This window comes from Chanodichthys erythropterus, chromosome 2, assembly GCF_024489055.1.
Source record: "Chanodichthys erythropterus isolate Z2021 chromosome 2, ASM2448905v1, whole genome shotgun sequence".
Taxonomy (NCBI): domain Eukaryota; kingdom Metazoa; phylum Chordata; class Actinopteri; order Cypriniformes; family Xenocyprididae; genus Chanodichthys; species Chanodichthys erythropterus.
In genome coordinates this window covers 20,184,233-20,202,368 of record NC_090222.1, presented here as the reverse complement: position 1 = coordinate 20,202,368, position 18,136 = coordinate 20,184,233, and the positions used below count along the sequence as shown (strand labels likewise).

Here is an 18,136-nt window from a genome sequence, read left to right as displayed (position 1 = left end):
CAGGTCTCATCGGGAAAGAGAAAAGGTTGACCAGTGTCCTTGGCTTCAAAGGAAGGATTTCCCATTAACCAGGTGAACGGATGATTTTCTAACACTTACCTGAGTGCCTGTTGTAGCCATATCTAGAGATCAGAATATTGTAGAGACTGGGATGGGTTCTTTTTAAATTCACCCTGTTTTCTGATTGTGTGTTATATCTCTTATTATTAACAATTAAATAATAATAATAATAATAATAATAATAATAATAAACATTTTGACCTCATAATGTTAAATCAAAGTATCATAACTGGATCTTCTGGTGAAAACGACAGATTTTCTCTGGTGAAATTAAGCACTTGTCCAATCATTTAGTCTGCTTAAATGCCACCCCCACAAGCTCATGTTCATCAGCCTCCATTTTTGATTTCAATGACCACATTTCAAAATCCAGTCAAAAACCAATGCATAGAACCAAGTCCCGCACCCTACATTTTCCCCATATCCTGTTACAATCAGATATAAACCACAATACAGAAGAAAAGATCTGTAGCTACTTCTGTCTCATCATGACTTTAACCAAAGACTATAGAATAACACAAGACGCGTCACTCGTATTGTTTTGAATGGGAAAAAGTGTAACGCACAATATGGCGGAATAAGTCTCGCCTTCTAAATAAGAACCAATCGCCGACTGGTAAAGTCATCGCGTCACTGCAGCGGCGGTTAGAAGAACTGTTTCTATAGAAACAGTCAGACTCGCGCCTCGGAAATGAGGCGCAAGAGACGCGCATTTAGGTTTGCGCATGCGCATTAGCTTGATCCAGCCTGAAAAATAGATTTTTTTGTCATGATTCGAGATTTTGGAAAAACATTTATGAGACAGTTGTTGTCAGATTTCATTGGTGATTGCAAATATTAAATTTAATCGTAAGGTTGGCGAACTGTTTTGGAGAATTTGATGTTTCCCCATTAAAAGAGGCAGGATGCCCGAGAGGCGTTTCAAAGATGGCCGCCGAGTGAAATGACTTGTCTTAAAGGGACTTTGCTTTAACGTGCCAGTAAGAAAATATCTAGCAACCATCCAGAATACCCTAGAAACTATATAGCAACCTTGTAAATAGCAACACCCTGGCAACCACCCACAAAACCCTACCATTGAGGTGATTAATTTTGTACAGCTAATGATTCATACTTTTTTTTTTTTTTTTTTAATGTAAAACTCCAGTAGTATAGTAACTGTTTTTCTTACTAAAATATTTGGGGTGATTGTTCAGACACACTTTTTACAGGTTGGTTACTATGGGGATTTGGTTAGTGTTTTCTATAGATGTGATTTTAAAATTGCTAGACTCCTGCTGACAGTTGTTCCAGACATTATTCTGTGCTCAGTCAAAATATTGTCTCAGGAAGTGCTTTTCTTATTAAAAGATGCCTGCTTCTGTGCTTTCCATGGTGAGTTGTAGGCACATCGAAAGCCTTTAAGGAGCTTGTGTGACTGGAAGAGCAGCATTTGGAAAACACAGTTAATGCTTCCTTCGTGAACACTGATGTTTTCCCCATGAGTCAAAATTGTTTTTCTGTAAAGTGATAAGTAGTTTACGAAGAGCTGGTCTGTGTGATGTAGCACAAGGAACACAAAGCTGTAGATACTGCATGCTGTTTGATTAATTCTTATATTATTTGCAGGTCATGCGTGACCTGTTTTTAGTAAAGAATTAGCAACCAATAAAATTGTCTTAATTATACACTACTGTTGAAATGTTTGGAGTCAGTAAGATTTTTTAATGCTTTTGAAAGGAGTCTCTTAAGACATGTTTCTTGAGCAGCAAATCAGCATTTTAGAATGATTTCTGAAGGATCATGTGGCACTGAAGACTGGAGTAATGATGCTGAAAATTCAGCTTTGCCATCACTAAAAGCTGTAAATTATATTTTTAAATGTATTAAAATAGAAAAAAATATTTTAAATTGTAATGATATTTCACAATATTACTGTTTTTACAATATTTTTAATTAAATAAAGCATGGTGAGCATAAGAGACTTCTTTCAAAAACATAAAAAATTTAATGGTTCCAAACTTTTGACAGGTACTGTAAATTGTATTACTCTTATACTTCATTTAAAAAAAGAAAAAACATAATTCAACCATAATACACATTTATTGGAAAATATTTTGGCTGATAATGTTATGAATCAGAGTAAGTAACTGTAAACCCCTTTAACCGCTGACTTCCCCTTAGGTCTTATTTGTGTCTCCTATCTTTTGCCTTGTCCCTTTTCTTTCAGCATGCATGCATGCACAAAGAACTATACACACGCTCACAAATGCAACTGGACAGACAGTGCACTATAATTACACATGGGCCCCTTGGACTAGCATCTGAATTTCTGGTGCCATGAAGACAGGTTGGGGAGGCGTCAGTCACCTAGGGAATAGACACAGCCCTCATCTGTAGATCAAACACATTCAAATGCACACTATATATAGCTCAGCCAGGGCATACAGAGTGCTGTTTTCCTCTGAATCAAATCAATTTGAATTTTATGAATATAGTTATACCTTGAAGAATGAAGAATGAAACTCTCATGCTCATATAGAGCACTTAAAAAAAAAATGCAGATCTTTTTGTATATACAAAAACTGCAGGTCTAAGCAAAACCAATATATTTTTCTCTCACTTCACTTGCAAAGTCGAAGAAATTTTGTATCTGCTGTACATTTCATTGAAAACTAGGACAACCTCTAAAAGAAGTAAGTGACGTTATTTAAAAAAAAATTGTAGGTCTTGCAGATTTCCAGTTGAAAACGATCCACTAATGACAGAAACAGGACAACAGGATGCAGGCTTTGCACTCAGTGAGTTTGTTTTATTATTAAATCTTTAACTAACCACAATGGTTGTCATTATTTTTAGCATTTAGATCAGGGGTGTCCAAACTCAGTCTTGGAGGGCGAGTGTCCTGCAGAGTTTAGCTCCAACTTACCAAAACACATCTGTCTGGAAGTTTCCTGTATGCCTAAAAACCTGGATTAGCTGGTTCAGGTGTGTTTAAATGCGCTGGAGCTAAACTCTGTAAGACACTGGCCCTCCAGGAGCAGGATTGGACACCCCTGATTTAGATGGTTACAGCAGTTTAAACTTCCGTAAAGTATCTAAATATCTTCATCGCTCAGGAGTTTGAGCCAGTATCCCTTAAATGTCCTGGGAACAGGATGAGCAATGTTGTTAGAGGAACCAAAAGCACCATTTAAGGATTTAACTTTCATAGTCTGATATTTGGTAAGAGATTGAGAGGAGGTATTCTTGTTCAGTTGGAAAGTTTACAGAAGGCACAAGAGATAGAAATAGCACAAATCCGAAATATCTCCAGGCTGTGGATTTAGCATTCAGCTTGGATTCAGTGGATTTATTAGGAAAGCAAACCTGGTAATGTCTTTTTTTTTCACAGACATGGAGGCTTTTCGTTGATTGATTAATTTCAGCCTAAATTTTTACATATTTTCCCCTAAGCGAAAATCTTTTTTACCCATTCCTCAATAAAAAAAGTAATAGCACAGCCACAAAAATTAGTATATCATTAATTTCTCTTGCAAAATCAAAGCAGGATTAGTTACTCAGAAATAAATAAGCTGGGGATCTGAATGAAAGCTTATTCCTTCTATTTTCTTATGATAAATTTCACTGAATCTAAGGCTTGTTATCCATGTACATGTCCTATCTTGTCATATAATAACATATTCCTGTAGTGGAAATCATTGTTACTGTCTAGCTGTGCCCAGTGGAGTGACTGATTCTCTCTAAGCTTTTAAGCTCTGAATGTCTAGCTGCAACTGTTACAGAGCAATGTGTCAAATAAGCCATGCATCTTTGAGCAGACCTGTTTGTCTTACAATGTAATTTTATTCTTCAGGCCATTTGTGATATTTTAAAAGGTTCAACAAGTCTTAGGGAATATGCACAGGAAAAAGTGTTGTTCTGATGTAAATGTAACCCAAAAAGTCAACAAACGGGAAAATTGAGACAAAGATTTTATTACATATCTTCAAATGGAACAGTAAAAACTACTTGCATTACAAACAAGCAATGAGTTGCACAAATATAAACAGAACAGACATGTAGCAATTTTGAAAAATCATTTTGATGAGTGTAATTTCATGTTAAAGTATGTCTAGAATACTTCTCAATGTGCATTAATGTGCTTAAAGTAATTTGTAGGTTGATTCAGTCAAAACGTGTAAACACTTTGGCTCTGTGCTGCTTTCAGAATGGCTATGGTTGATTTGAGCAGCATAACAACACTGATTCAACGAGTGATGTGAGTTTAGGGTGGGGCTAACTGTTGTCCAACCAATGACACTGTTTGGGAAACCTGTTTGAGTAAATTCTTTCAGTTTTTTGCCAGTAGTGGTGCAGAAATCACATGCATCACCATTAAAGAAGTCTTATTATACGTATATTTTTTCCCCGCCTGAGGTTCATTGTCAAGTTTTTTGAAAAAAAAAAAAGTTATTAAAATTATAAGTTAACAAATTATAAGTCATTGTTAATTTTTTACAATTTATAATAACAGTATGACCTTTTTTGACCCTTTGTTAAATAGTCTGTTTTTACTGTTGCTGCCTTTAAAGTCTGCATCAAAAATGTTATTAATATATAATGTTATAAATGTTGCTAATCCATGTCCCACATCTCTCAATCGACTGCAAGCTCACATTCAGATCAGCCTTTATCCAATCAACAACTGATGGATATAATCAAGTCCCTGCCATACATTGTTTTTTTTGTCCTAATAATCTGTTTCACATGGATGTATGTCACAGTATGGAAGAAAATGGCTGTGTCCAAAATCTTAAAAATGCTGCCTTCGGAGAATGCATTCCAAGGAAGGAAGGCATCAAAGCATGTTTGAATCCAATGTTAGCTTTACTTCCTCTCTCCTGAGAGACCTTCATCTGATTTTTGAAGGCAGCATAGATGTATCATTCGCAGACTTTGATATCCCACAAAAGTAAATCATAAAAATACCATATACTGTAAGAAACATTAAGTTCACATTCTTGTTTCTCCAAAAAACAATTCTACAGCCAGTTATTCTACTTTGAAATGTGAGTTCCATGTCAGAATGTCTGTTTTTGTTTTGGTAAGTGATCCCACCCACTGCCAATTTAACCAATAGTATTTAGACACCCCGGGTTGCCAGTTGGCAGAAAACACAGCGTATTGCAGCCATGAAAGCCAATAAATGAACTGGGTCAGAGATCACAGATTCTACCTGACCCAAAAAGCCTCGGCATCCAAAAAGCTAAAAAGCTCCATTATCCAGAGGCATATTAAAACACAGAAAAATCAGCTCATTAACTTACAATGTCATGCTTGTCACCTTCCATTGTCAACTGTGCTCGTTTCTGTTGCATGTGCTCAATCTGGCAACCCATGTGACTGTCAAGTCTGATGGTGTGTTCACACCAGACGCGAATGAAGCGGTAAGCGCGAGTGATTTACATGTTAAGTCAATGCAAAGACGCAAATAGACATTCTGCGGCGCGAATCGCGGGAATGAGGCGGCGTGAATGACGCGGCGCGAATTGAGCGATTCTGGCGTTTGACACGCGTAATGTTGAAAAGTTGAAAAATCTGAACTTTGCCGTAAATTCGCGCCGCGTTAACCAATCAGGAGCTTGCTCTAGTAGTGACGTGACGTAGCGAGCTGAGGCAGAAATTCGAAACAACAATGGAGGACAAAATCATCGTCGCTGTACATCTTCATACATTTATAGAAACAGAAATAAAAAGGATCGTGTTTGAAAGAAAGTGAGTGAGGTCGGACAATCTGATAAGTTGTAAAAAACGGTCTTTACTCAATTTGAGCTATATATAGGCTATATATACATATTGAGACTACAAGCTAAAGACGACCAATTGAGCTTATTTGCTGTAATTTACAATTATTTCCCCACTGACAAGTTGTGTTTATTCAGGGGAAGTGTGCAAGAAAGAAGTGTGAGAGTCTGGGACACATAAAGGAGCAGGAGAGCCCCTCTCATGACGCGAATTTGCGTCTGTTGTTAAGGGATTTTCACGCGCGAATGAAGCGAGTAAACTCAATATGTCCACGCGTCCATCTACGCGCTAATAGCATGTTTTATTTGCGCAAGTCGCATCTGGTGTGTACGCAGCATGAGGAGGGATCGAGGCAAACAGCTCTCTCCAGTGTTTTGAATTTAGACTGCAGTACTCATTTCAACCACTAGCTGTCAATATTACATACTGCACCTTTAAGGTAAAAAAATAAAGATGCCATCTGAAAGTTGCGGAAAGTGGTCAGTTTGTTTGTAAATGTACATTTTTAACAAATGTTTTCCACTTCTGATGTCATTTCTAGCAAGAAATGACTATTGTAGTAATTAAATATTCGCTTAGCTATCCCCAAAGCTCACTCTATTTTGCTGTAGATCATTAAACTGTTACGCTGCCTCAGAAGTCTTTCCAAAATCAGTTTTGTGAGGTAACTTTGTGCGCAAACGCTGCCTACAAAGTCAATGCCTAATAAAACAGTGAGGCCTAAGTTTTCGGACACAGCCAGTATCTGTCGCTACTTCTGTTACATTGTGACTTTAAGAAATGCCCCATTTGTGTGTAAAAAGCAATAGCTTCATTAGATTGTCACAGGATTGCAAAGTTAGGAATTAATTGCAGGTTCGTGACATCAGAAACATGAGGATTTCAGAAAGTTGAGTTGTTTTTTTTGGAGTGATTTTAGTAAATTATATTTTGAGGCAAATTGAAGATCAAGAAAATTTTAATTCCTTATGATATGACCCCTTTAAAGGTTTTCTGGTCCTTAAAATAAAACAAAACCTCTCTCTCCCTCTCTCTCTCTCTCCTGCAGCTTGCAAGCCTCCTGTTACCACCAGAGATCTCCTGCACTGCTGCGTGTGCTGGCTCGCTCTCGCCCCTGCAACCGTAGCATCTCCAGCACACTTCTGGCGTATGCGTCCCGCAGGTTCACCCCTATCGCCGACATATCCGAGGCAGAGCTGCGCGTCAGTCGCTTCAGTGCCTCCCCGTGCCGCAACGCCGCTTCCTTCATTTTAAGCGTGAAGTAGCAGGCAGAGAAACGATCGTTGATGATGGCAATAGGCAGCGCAAGGATGAGAATGCCAGAGAGGATGCAGATGAAGGCCATCACCTTTCCTAGAGCCGTATCTGGACGGATGTCTCCGTACCCCACTGTGGTCATGGACGTGGTGGCCCACCACCAGGCACTGGGCACGTTGGTGAAAGTGGTCTCTGGCATATCATGTTCGATGGCGTATTCTACTGTGGCGAAGATGGAGATGCCCACAGAAAGGAACAGCATCAGGAGGCCAACTTCCTCGTAGCACTGGGCGATAGTCATGCCCAAAGACTTGAGACCTGATGAGGAACACAAAAAGAAGATAAAGTTCCTTAATCTTAAGGCCCGTTAACACAAATTTTTGTCATGCTTGTCATGGGAAAGAAAGACATCAAACATTATTTGCATGTCTTCAAATAGCCGTTTAGAAAAGCCGTTTGGGTTGGATAGTCAACCCAAAAATGAAATCATTTACTCACCCTAATGTCGTTCCAAACCTGTATGCATTTCTTTCTTCTGCTGAACACAAAAGAAGATATTTTGAAGAATATTATTAATGGAACAGTTTTGGTTCCGCTATATTTTTTGTCCATACAATGGAAGTCAATGGGAACCGAAACTGTTCTGTTACCGATATTCTTCAAAATATCCTCTTTTGTGTTCTACAGAAGAAAGTCAGTCAAACAGATGTGCACAGGCCTTCAGACTAATATAAATGAAAAGATTTATAAATTAATATAAATTGTATTTTAGGGCTCAATTGATTGTGTAATATTCTAATTTAATAATCAAATGAATAGCAAATAATTCAAAGTAAAAAGTAACTTCAGAAGTTATTTTTTAATATTTGTCATAATTTAATGCACTACATAAATGTGTTAAATTAACAGAGTTAATTTTAAATCATCACTGCATACCAAGAGAATACTACAAGTATTTAACCTAATTACTTAATTACTTTTAACCTTAGAACAATAGCATGAACAAGGAGAGGCCTCTCAAATAATTAGGGAATGAAAATCATTATGGCACAGTCAGGTAATTTGTGTAATTTATGTCAACATTCCCTAATGCACTGAACTCTATGTAACAAAGAATCAAGCTACAGCATGTGTTATATTGCGTCACTCTTTTTTAACATGAAGACAGTTTCATCTTTTTTCACCCCATTTGCCAGTGACCAATTGAAGTGTAGTCACTGATTAATGAAGAATTTGCATGCCAAATCATTACTTCTGTACCTACTAACATATAAGATGCTGTTGATAGAATTTGAATCAGTGACCGCATGATTTTATTTCTGGTGTAACATGTTCTACAGAGATCATGAACTTCTCTTAGTGATGGATGAAAATGTGTCCAACAGATTTTCATATGCAAACAAGTTAAAACTTTAAAGGATGTCTATAGTTATCCTCTCTAGAAGTATTATTTTAATGTAGATTCAAAAGTCAGTGCCTGCATTTCATGTAGTAACATTGCTCTAGTGTTGTTCTAGCTTTCAGAGAGCCTTTTGAATTCACTCTGTACATTTTGCCAGTTTATATGGGTTAGATCCCATAGAACCAAAACTTCTTTTTTAGTATATATATATATATATATATATATATATATATATATATATATATATATATATATATAATAAACCTCTGAATTTGCATCTGCCAGTGTGTGAATCTTACTGCAAAGGATCAGTCAAGAAGTAATATAACAGAAATTAAATCATCCAAGAGATTCTAGCCTTTAAATATAGACACCTAAGAACAGCTGCTGCACTTTCTCACTCCAAAATGGCACGGCATCCAGAGAAATGCTTTATTTATTCTTTTTTTAGCTGCCTCGCTGAATACATTTACAGAAAGAACATCAAGCATCTAAAGTCGACACCTAGCCTACTTATTGTGCGTATGTCTTTTTATTTTTAGAAGTTGAAACCATATTTTGTCATTAACACGCTGGCTTTCATGGGCCCTTGACCCACGTCTGAGGTGTTGGAGTCAACAAGAGTGCCAGCGAAGAATTAGGCTTCTATTTTGAGAAAATGGAAATGCACTTTGGAACTCTCTTGATATTGAATTATTTTTCTAGTCATTTCCATTCTCATCTTGACTAATGTATCAAAGTTTTGTATGAACGCAGTTTTTGATGTTTACAGCTATTGGGACCGTCTGTCTGACTTCATTTCATTTGTTTTGTGTCTTCTGATCAGATTAGCTACTACTGAGATTAAACACCTTCAGAGGGGCAGAGAATGCCGAAGATGAGAGAGACCCCATTATTAAAATGCGACGGATATGAAAATAGGCTCTGCTGTTGCCTTGGTGGATTTATCTGTCTGTGTTTACCTCAGATATTTATCCTGAAAACAGAGCAGACATTATCTGAATAGAAATGTGTTGAATCTAAACAGAATTAGAGACCCTGTGAAAAAAAGTGCAGTCTGCTAGTTAGCCACAAAATAAAATATAATATTGCTTTAACTCCTTTTAAAAATAACTTTTAGAATTAATTCTCAACCAAATTATTATACAATTATTGTATAATAATTATTATTAATTCTCAACCAAATGATTATACATTTTTCCTTTTACATTTCCATATGAAAGTTAGCAATGATAAGCCCTGGTCCCACCAAATTCCCCAACTGTACCCTCTTTTATTAGCTCTTGCATATCATTTTGTTTAATTATTCATGCTTTTGTGGCTGCATCTTAGAAAGAGATTCTTTCCTTCAAAAAAAAAAAAAAAAAAAAAAATACAAGATCTAAGCCACAAGTCTGTGCTCAGTAACTGTTTGTGTGTCTGTGGATCTTCCTCTAAGTCTCTCTGGGATACTGTCAAAATATGAATGGATGAATAAATTTACTCACTCTCCCCAAAATAGACTGACATCTCCATGAATTATTTTATTCCCCATGATAGAAGTCCACCAGGACAGAGTGTTAAAATGCCCAAATGTTCAGGTGGACTGCTGAATAGTATGCTGTAAAAATATCTCTTTGACTGACAGTAATTCTCAAAAATATGCTCCCATTTCTACATGATTTTATATGTTTTCAGAGCTTCAGCTCAATTATCTTCATTAAAGGAACACTCCACTTTTTTTGAAAATAGGCTCATTTTCCAACTCCCCTAGAGTTAAACAGTTGAGTTTTACCGTTTTCAAATCCATTCAGCCGATCTCCGGTTCTGGCGGTACCACTTTTAGCATAGCTTAGCATAGTTAATTGAATCTGATTAGACCATTAGCATCTCGCTCAAAAATAACCAAAGAGTTTCGATATTCTGTAGTAACATCATGTACTAAGACCGACGGAAAATGAAAAGTTGTGATTTTCTAGATCGATATGGCTAGGAACTACACAGGGAGCGTGCCTTGCAACCATGGAGACATTTGTGAGAGACGCTGCGTAATATCATTGCGCCTGCTGCACCCATGGTACGGCAGCAAAGTTCCTTGATTATTACGCCGGAATGAGAGTTTAGTTCCTAATCATATCGGCCTAGAAAATTGCAACTTTTCATTTTCCATTGGTCTTAGTACACGATATAACTACAAAGAGTTGAAACTCTTTGGTCATTTTCGAGCGAGATGCTAACGGTCTAATCAGATTCAATTAACTATGCTAAGCTATGCTAAAAGTGGTACCGCCAGACCTGGAGATCGGCTGAATGGATTTGAAAACGTGTTCCTTTAATAAATAAATTCAAAATGTTCAGGACAGGTTTCAACTTCGGCACCATTTCTATTTTACTTTCATTTCAGGCAGCAGTTAAACCTGTTTTTAAATGTAATGGGCTGAATTTCTTTTTATTTTACCAACATTTTCTTTGTTGATTGTGTAATTTTTGCTTGCTTTTTGCTAACATTCTAGCTTAAGTTATGTAACCTACTCTGACAGCATATGACCCACGTAGAAGGGGACGTTCTTGTGAGTTTGTGCAACGTTGCCTTAAATTTCTCTAAAGATGATGAAAATTCTGAACTTTTACAGAACATTCGGGATGTTCCTAAAACATCCTCTTTTGGTAGTGAAAGTGCTGCAGTTCAAGGTTACTTATATGACTTTAGAGGGATGTTCCATTTCGGTTTATTTTATGGTCACATAAGAACGTTACAAAGAGGATATTTGGGACATTAACAGAACGTTCCCACATGGTCCTCTGATGGTCATTTAATAACGTTCCCGATATGAGTTTAGGGGGACGTTCTATTTTGGTTATTTTATGGTCGCGTGAGAACGTTACAAAGAGGATATTTGGGAAGTTAACAGAACATCCTATAGTAATAGTCCCCTAAACATTCCCAGAACGTCCTGAATGTTCCCAATCGTTCCTGAATGAAGGTCCACCAAATAACATCCCCCAACCCTTAAAAGCACTCCACATTGTGACCGTCTCTGAACGTTCTGGGAACGTTACTAGACAATGTCCTTAACGCAGTGGGGACGTTCTAAGAATGTTCTGGGAATGTAAAATTTCTAGCGGAGGATGCTTCATGTGAGAAACGCATTTATTGGATGAAAATCTCGCCTTATACTGTGTCAATAAATTAGTTATTTAAGAGTACCAATGCCAAACCTGGTGTGGTGCCTGATGCACTATGTTTAAATATTTTCAACAATTGAGATCAATTTCAGCCTGTTCCTCATGCAAAGAGTGTGTTTGTATTTCTTTTTTAATTAATTACAAAAAGGTGCAAAACTTTTCAAAGGTTTGGGGTCAGTAAGATTTGTTTCTTGAATAAATCAATACTTTTTATTCAGCAAAGATACATTAAATTGATCAGATGTTACAGTAAAGACATTTATAATGTTACAAAAAATTATATTTCAAATAAATGCTATTCTTTCAAAATTTCTATTCATCAAAGAATCTTGGTTGGGTCAAAATTATTAATCTGTTTTCAACATTAATAATAAGAAATGGTTCTTGGGCACCAAATCAGCATATTAGAATGATTTCTGAAGGATCATGTGACACTGAAGACTGGAGTAATGATGCTGAAAAATCAGCTTTGACATCACAGGAATAAATTACATTTTAAAATATATTAAAATAGAAAACAGTTATTCTAAATTGTAATAATATTTCACATTATTACTGTTTTTACTGTATTTTTAATCAAATAAATGCAGCCATGATGAGAATAAGAGACTTCTTTCAAAACATTAAAAAATCTTACCAACCTCAAACCTTTGAAGGGGTATTGTATAATTATTATATATGTTTCAATAGACATGTCACCTGTGGAGTGTCGGCCAAGTTTAAGCATCCTGAGTGACCTCATTAGCCGCAGCACCTGAACTACTCGTCCAACGTTCTCCAGCTCCGTAGATTCTCCATGAAGGCTTTCCACAGCCAGAGTCACATAGAAGGGCAGAATAGCCAGCAGGTCAATGATATTTACCACACTCCTGCTGAACTTACACTTATCTCTGACACACATGAACCTGAGGACCAGCTCACCGGTGAACCAAATAATACAAATGTACTCAAGAACATCCAAAATGATAGGTGCACCAAGTATAGTGAAGTCCAGTGAAATCAAAGCCATGTTCACGATGGACACCACCAAAAAGAACATGGACAGCGTCCCAAAAGTCTTGGCCGCCTTGGAGGACTCCGGCTTCTCCATGAGGTCCCAGAGGCGTTGGCGTAAGTCCTGACACAAAGCTCCGGTGAAGTCCTCCTCCTCATTGTCCATTATCTCAGCATCATTACTAATATCCAACGTCTCTTTCATCTCCTTCCGCCGGTAGTACTTATCCCTGCAACAGCTGTCTATGCGGAGCTCATCAATGCCCCAGTACTCGATCTCCTGAAGGAACGAGATCACGCATAGCTCCTCTCGCACATGTAAGTGACCTGTCTTGTAGAAGTTCATGATGTACTGGAAGGTCTGTGAGTTGCGGTCAAAGAAGAACTCGTTCTCCAAGAAATCTGCATCATCGCACAGGTCTAAAGCAGAGTCTCGATTGGAGAGGGCCAGCTTTCCCAGGCGAGTTTCTGGATGAGAAGCCAACAGTTCCTGAGAGAGGATATAGCGACTGCCTCCAACATTTATAATGAAGAAATCCAGTGGATCGTCACTCGGCAGTGCAGGCTCGCTGAAGAATACGCTGGAGTCCAAGGACAGCAGTGAAGCGTTGTCCTCGAAGAACTCTGCCGGACTTGATGAATCCGTGATCATGGTGTTCTTGGTAATGTTGAGCCCTGAGAGATCCAAAGGAGGACATTTAAAGTGCATTAATATGACAGACTGAAAAGAGCAGTATCAGTAATAATTGGGATTTGGCTGCTGGTCTAAAGTTAGAATGAAAATGAGACATATTTGAACTTTTCACACAATTAACACTGTTCTTACTTTATCATGTTTTAGTAAATATTCTTGAGTAGCCAGGTTTTAAGATTGCACACTGTAGCTACATTTGTCTATCACTAAATAATGTTCTCTTTTTTCACATTTATTATAATACCACACACAATGAGAAATATAATCTGACTATTAAGCGCACTCAAAAATGAAAATTCTGCCATCATGTACTCACCCTCATGTCTTTCCAAACCTGTATGTTTATTTTGTGGAAAGCAAAAGAAGATATTTTTAAATATTAAAATATAAATGAATATTTAAAATGGTAATATTTTAAATGTAAAATATTTAAAACAATATATTTTTTGAACATCTCAATGAAAGTCAGTGTTTTGGACCCCACTGACTTTCATTGTACATACATTTTTCAAAATATCTTCTTTATGTTCTGCAGAAGAAAGAAAGTTTAATACAGGTTTGGAACAACATGAGGGTGAGTAAATGATGACTGAATTTTCATTTTGGGTGAACTATCTCTTTAAATCTTTGGAAACAGGCAGTCTCTGCATCGCTCCAGTTAATGCTTTTGCCATATCAGTTCATCTCAAACTGTTTTTTTCAGATGCTTCAGTTTTGAAAGTTTCAGCAATTGTTCAAAACGTGAATATTTAATAAGGAAAGAACTGAGTTTAAAAAAACAACAACTTACCATTACATTCAAGCAGCATGTTGTTTCACTTTGATGCCTCGAAAGGAAAGTTTCATAACCCACGGTTAAAAGTGCTCTTTGTGTTTAAACTGTAGAGTTAGCTGTAGTGTGAAGCGCTAGGTTTGTGTTTTATATAACACATTACAATGCTTCATCTGCTTTACTATTCCTATACACTTTAATATAAATACATAAGACAGTTTGGATATTCTGTGTACAGTAGGATATGTGTAATACCAACTTATTGAAAGCTCTGTGTATTGAATGAGCAAATTCCCTTAATGTTTTTTTTTTTCCTCTCTTTTACGCCATCATTGGCAGACATCAGACACGGTGGGAGAGAGAAGAAGCCTTTGGCAATGTCCTACTTCTTCAAAGCTGCGTTGCGATTTAAATATTTTAGCTGGCCCGTCTAATTAATTGAACTAATGGTACTATTCTTGTAATCATTAATTCTCTTTGGTAAGCTCTTCTGTAATATTGTCATGATGGTCATTTTAAAGCCTACATTTTTAACAAGATCCCATGGGATGACACTAAAGAGGACTGAGCACAACGTGGAGACTGAGAATACCTTTCAAAAGGGAACAATCCATTTAATTTAATTATATATTTAAATATTTTTATTTATTACATTTAAAGAAACCCACTGTCAATACAAAATCCCTGCTACACTGTAAAAAGTGAAGGCAAGCACTGCTGTTTATGCTTAATCTGATCCTTAAAAATACTTGGTGTAACCAAATATATTCAGGTTATATTACATTTCTGAGTCAATAGAGATGTTACTTTATGAAGTACATTTTTAGATAACTGATTTTAGGTTAATATTTTTTACAGTGTAAACTTAGAAATAGTGTTTGTCCTGTTTACATCCTTAACAACAAATTAATTTATGATGAAAAGAAAAGAAAAGAAAACACTGTCTTCTCTGCATGCAAATATGTCCTATTGCTGCCATACGAGAGACTGTTAAACATTTTCAGTGGGTAATAAGGAAGAGGTTTTGTGGATCCAAGTAGCTAGTAACAACAACAAATTAATATCTTATCAAATTCAACTAATATCAGTCTCTCAATCTTTAAAATATTTGACTATTTACGTTTATCTTCTTATTTAGTGTCGGATAGACAGTAAATGCGCTCTCTGAAGACTAAATAAAATTAGTTTGAAATAAATGAATACTTAAATAGGCTTTATTTAAATAAGTCATAAACTAATGCAACATAAAATACCAATTAAATATCTAAAAATCCAAAACAAAGGACATTATACTGGAATACCAGTAACTCTGGACACCCACCTTCAGCCTATAAGCCTACACTGAAAGCTCGCGCGCCTGTGTGAGGTGAGCTGGATCCATCTGTCTCTTTACTCTGTTCCCACTTCAAAAGATGTTGATCCACTGTCGATAAACTGAAGAACATAATGCAAGCGCCTTGTCATGTTCAAATCCGAAATGGTCACAGTGTAGAACTGATGCAGCTCAAGGTTTCACAGGTTCATGAGAGTTCGGAACAGTACTGAAGCGCTCTCGTGCACCTTTTTTTTAACGCGCTAGAGAGGAGAGAGTGCGAGCTATCAACCAATCAGGAGACACTTTCAGGCTGCTAGGCAACAAACTCCAGACACTTAATACAACCAGTAAAAAAAAAAAATAATAATAATAGACGCTTTGTAATCGTCTGAAAATATCAAAGCATTTGCTGTCACGAGATCTACACCTGCGTGCTCGCGGCACGTAAAAAGCAAACCATGCTTGTTCGTCGTGGGTGGGTCAACTTTGCCCTTAAACCTACGCTTGATTCAAATAACTTTTCCCACACATTTCAAAACAAAGTCCATGGTTGGGTAGTATGAAGAGTGGACATGCATCTGCAAGTTGATTTATCAAACTCAGATTTTATAGCCTAAAACCTGATAAACAGTATTCTGTGAAGGGTTGTGGGATGTGGGAAGGTTATTAAAGTTTGTCAGGCTCTGCTTTTAGCAAATCTGAAATGTAAAGGCACGTGACATAACACAGAAAGCTTCTTCAACAACTCTGGTGTTGATTTTACTGGTTTTCGATTAATACACTCTTAAAATCAAGGTTCTTTATTAACATTGACTGTTCCATGAAGAACCTTTAAACATCCATGGAACATTTTCAGTGCACAAAAGGTTCTTTATTTTGGAAAAAGGTTATTTATATTATTTAAAAAAAAAAAAAAAACATTCTTCACACTAAGAAAAAAAAAAAGAAAGAATTTTTTTAGAACTGTTCACTGAAAGGTTATTTTTCGGGGAACCAAAAATTGTTCTTCTATGTTATCACTGTGAAAACACCCTTTTTGAACCTGTATAACAACTGCAATATGGGATAAAATGTGCACTCTACTCTAGTAAGGACTCAGTTGCAGGAATTAAGGGCTGTTATTAAAAATAAATAAAAATAAAAGTAAATCAGTTAAAATAAAACAAAACCCAAACAAAAACTTCCGAGGGGGAAAAGACAGATTTGACTGGAACCACAAAACAGGAAACCTTAAGGCAGGAACACACCAAGCCGACACAGACAAACTAATGGTGATGAAAGCAGACTGTGGGGTTGGCTCACGTTGGCAGCGTCTGGGTCCAAAGTTGCCCTGACACACCAAACCGACACTCGAAGCCCAAGTAGCACGTACGTCCTGCGCCTGTGTAAGATGGAATGCTTTTCCATACCAGCAGGTGGCAGCAGCTGAACAGACAATCAGAATGATCAGATGGCCCGACGAGCTCCAACGCCGATTCAACATGTCGAATTGGCTGGAAAAAAGCTGACGAGGACCAACTTCAGCCGACAGTGTGGAACACACTGAGAAAACGTAGTCGGCCGGCGAACAAAAACAGCCTGATGCCCAACCGTCGGCTTGGTGTGTTCCTGCCTTTAGAAAACAAACTGGCACAGGACTGGAGTCCAGGCAGGCTCTGGCAGATCTGGAGTCCTGGCAGAGGGCCAGGGTGGAGCCGGGAGTTTGCGCAACGCCGGCTTGACAGGCAGCAAGGGTGGAGCCAGGATGAGGATGGCCTCCGTGGCCATATCAGAAAAAGCAGGGAGCTCTGGTACCACCAGACTTTGTGAGGTGAAGGAAGCCTTCTTTCTCTTCCTCTGTTTGTGTCGAGGAGGCAGTGGGGACTGCTGCCTCTGGGGGAGCTGCAGAATTCACGACCACCTCTGGAGGAGCTGCAGCATTCTTTCCCTGGCATGTGAGATACTAAATGGAGAAGGGTCTGGCTGCAGACCATGGGCGAGTGGAGCTCCACTCTCGAACAGGACATACGTCACCTCCACTTGTGTTTTACTAACGTCTACACCTACCCTACCCTACACCTACCCTAACCCAAAAAACCTAAACCTACCCTTACTGTACGCAAATACAGTAATTAAATGACGCAATATTGATTTGTGTTTTATTAACGTCTACTCCTACCCCAACCCTAAACCTACCCTTAGAATAAGCTCCACTAGTGGAGGTGACGTATTTCCGCCCTTGAGTGGAGCTCCACTCGCCCCCTCATGCTGCAGCCAGCCCCTATTGCACAAATGCCCCAAAGGTCAGGTGATCCAGCCTTTTCATTCTCTACTAGTTGAGGGACTCATCAAGGCCATAATTAAATAGGTCCTTGGGAGTTGCATCATTGAACCCCAGTCCCTCTGCAGTACTGCTGAATTTCAGGGCAAACTCCCTCAGGTCAGTCCCCTGTTGACGAATGGAGCTCAAGGCCTTGATTTGGAGAATGCGTTTGTAGAGGGGGCTGGAGTGAGTGGAGACTGGTGGATGGCGCAAGCCCATTTTCCACTGAGTCCTCATTATGACCAGTTTGTTCTGTCAGGGTTTATGTTGATGAAAGGAGCGAGGACTCAATCACAGTAATGAAGGGCTTTTATTAGAAATAAAAATAAAACACAAACAAAAACTACCTCAAGGGGGAAAAGGTTGGACAAATTAACCAATAATCAGGTAACAAGATGAACAAGACAACT

The 18,136-nt window shown here is 37.8% G+C and overlaps 1 protein-coding gene across 1 annotated transcript; it reads right to left on the bottom strand.

Annotated features, from left to right (window-relative positions):
- Positions 1–6,889: 6,889 nt before the first annotated feature.
- Positions 6,890–13,295, bottom strand: kcnv1 (potassium voltage-gated channel modifier subfamily V member 1). Its single transcript, XM_067393552.1, has 2 exons — positions 12,350–13,295; positions 6,890–7,401 (listed from the first exon to the last, which is right to left on the bottom strand). Exons 1-2 carry the CDS (start codon positions 13,293–13,295, stop codon positions 6,890–6,892), a joined length of 1,458 nt encoding a protein of 485 aa, XP_067249653.1.
- Between the last annotated feature and the right edge of the window lie 4,841 nt (positions 13,296–18,136).

Excerpts from the sequence above, each read along its gene's own strand:
- kcnv1 (XM_067393552.1), bottom strand. The coding sequence starts at position 13,295 with ATGATCACGGATTCATCAAGTCCGGCAGAGTTCTTCGAGGACAACGCT. Across the intron at positions 7,402-12,349 it reads ACTTGGCCGACACTCCACAG|GTCTCAAGTCTTTGGGCATG; the intron begins GTGACATGTCTA and ends GTTCCTCATCAG.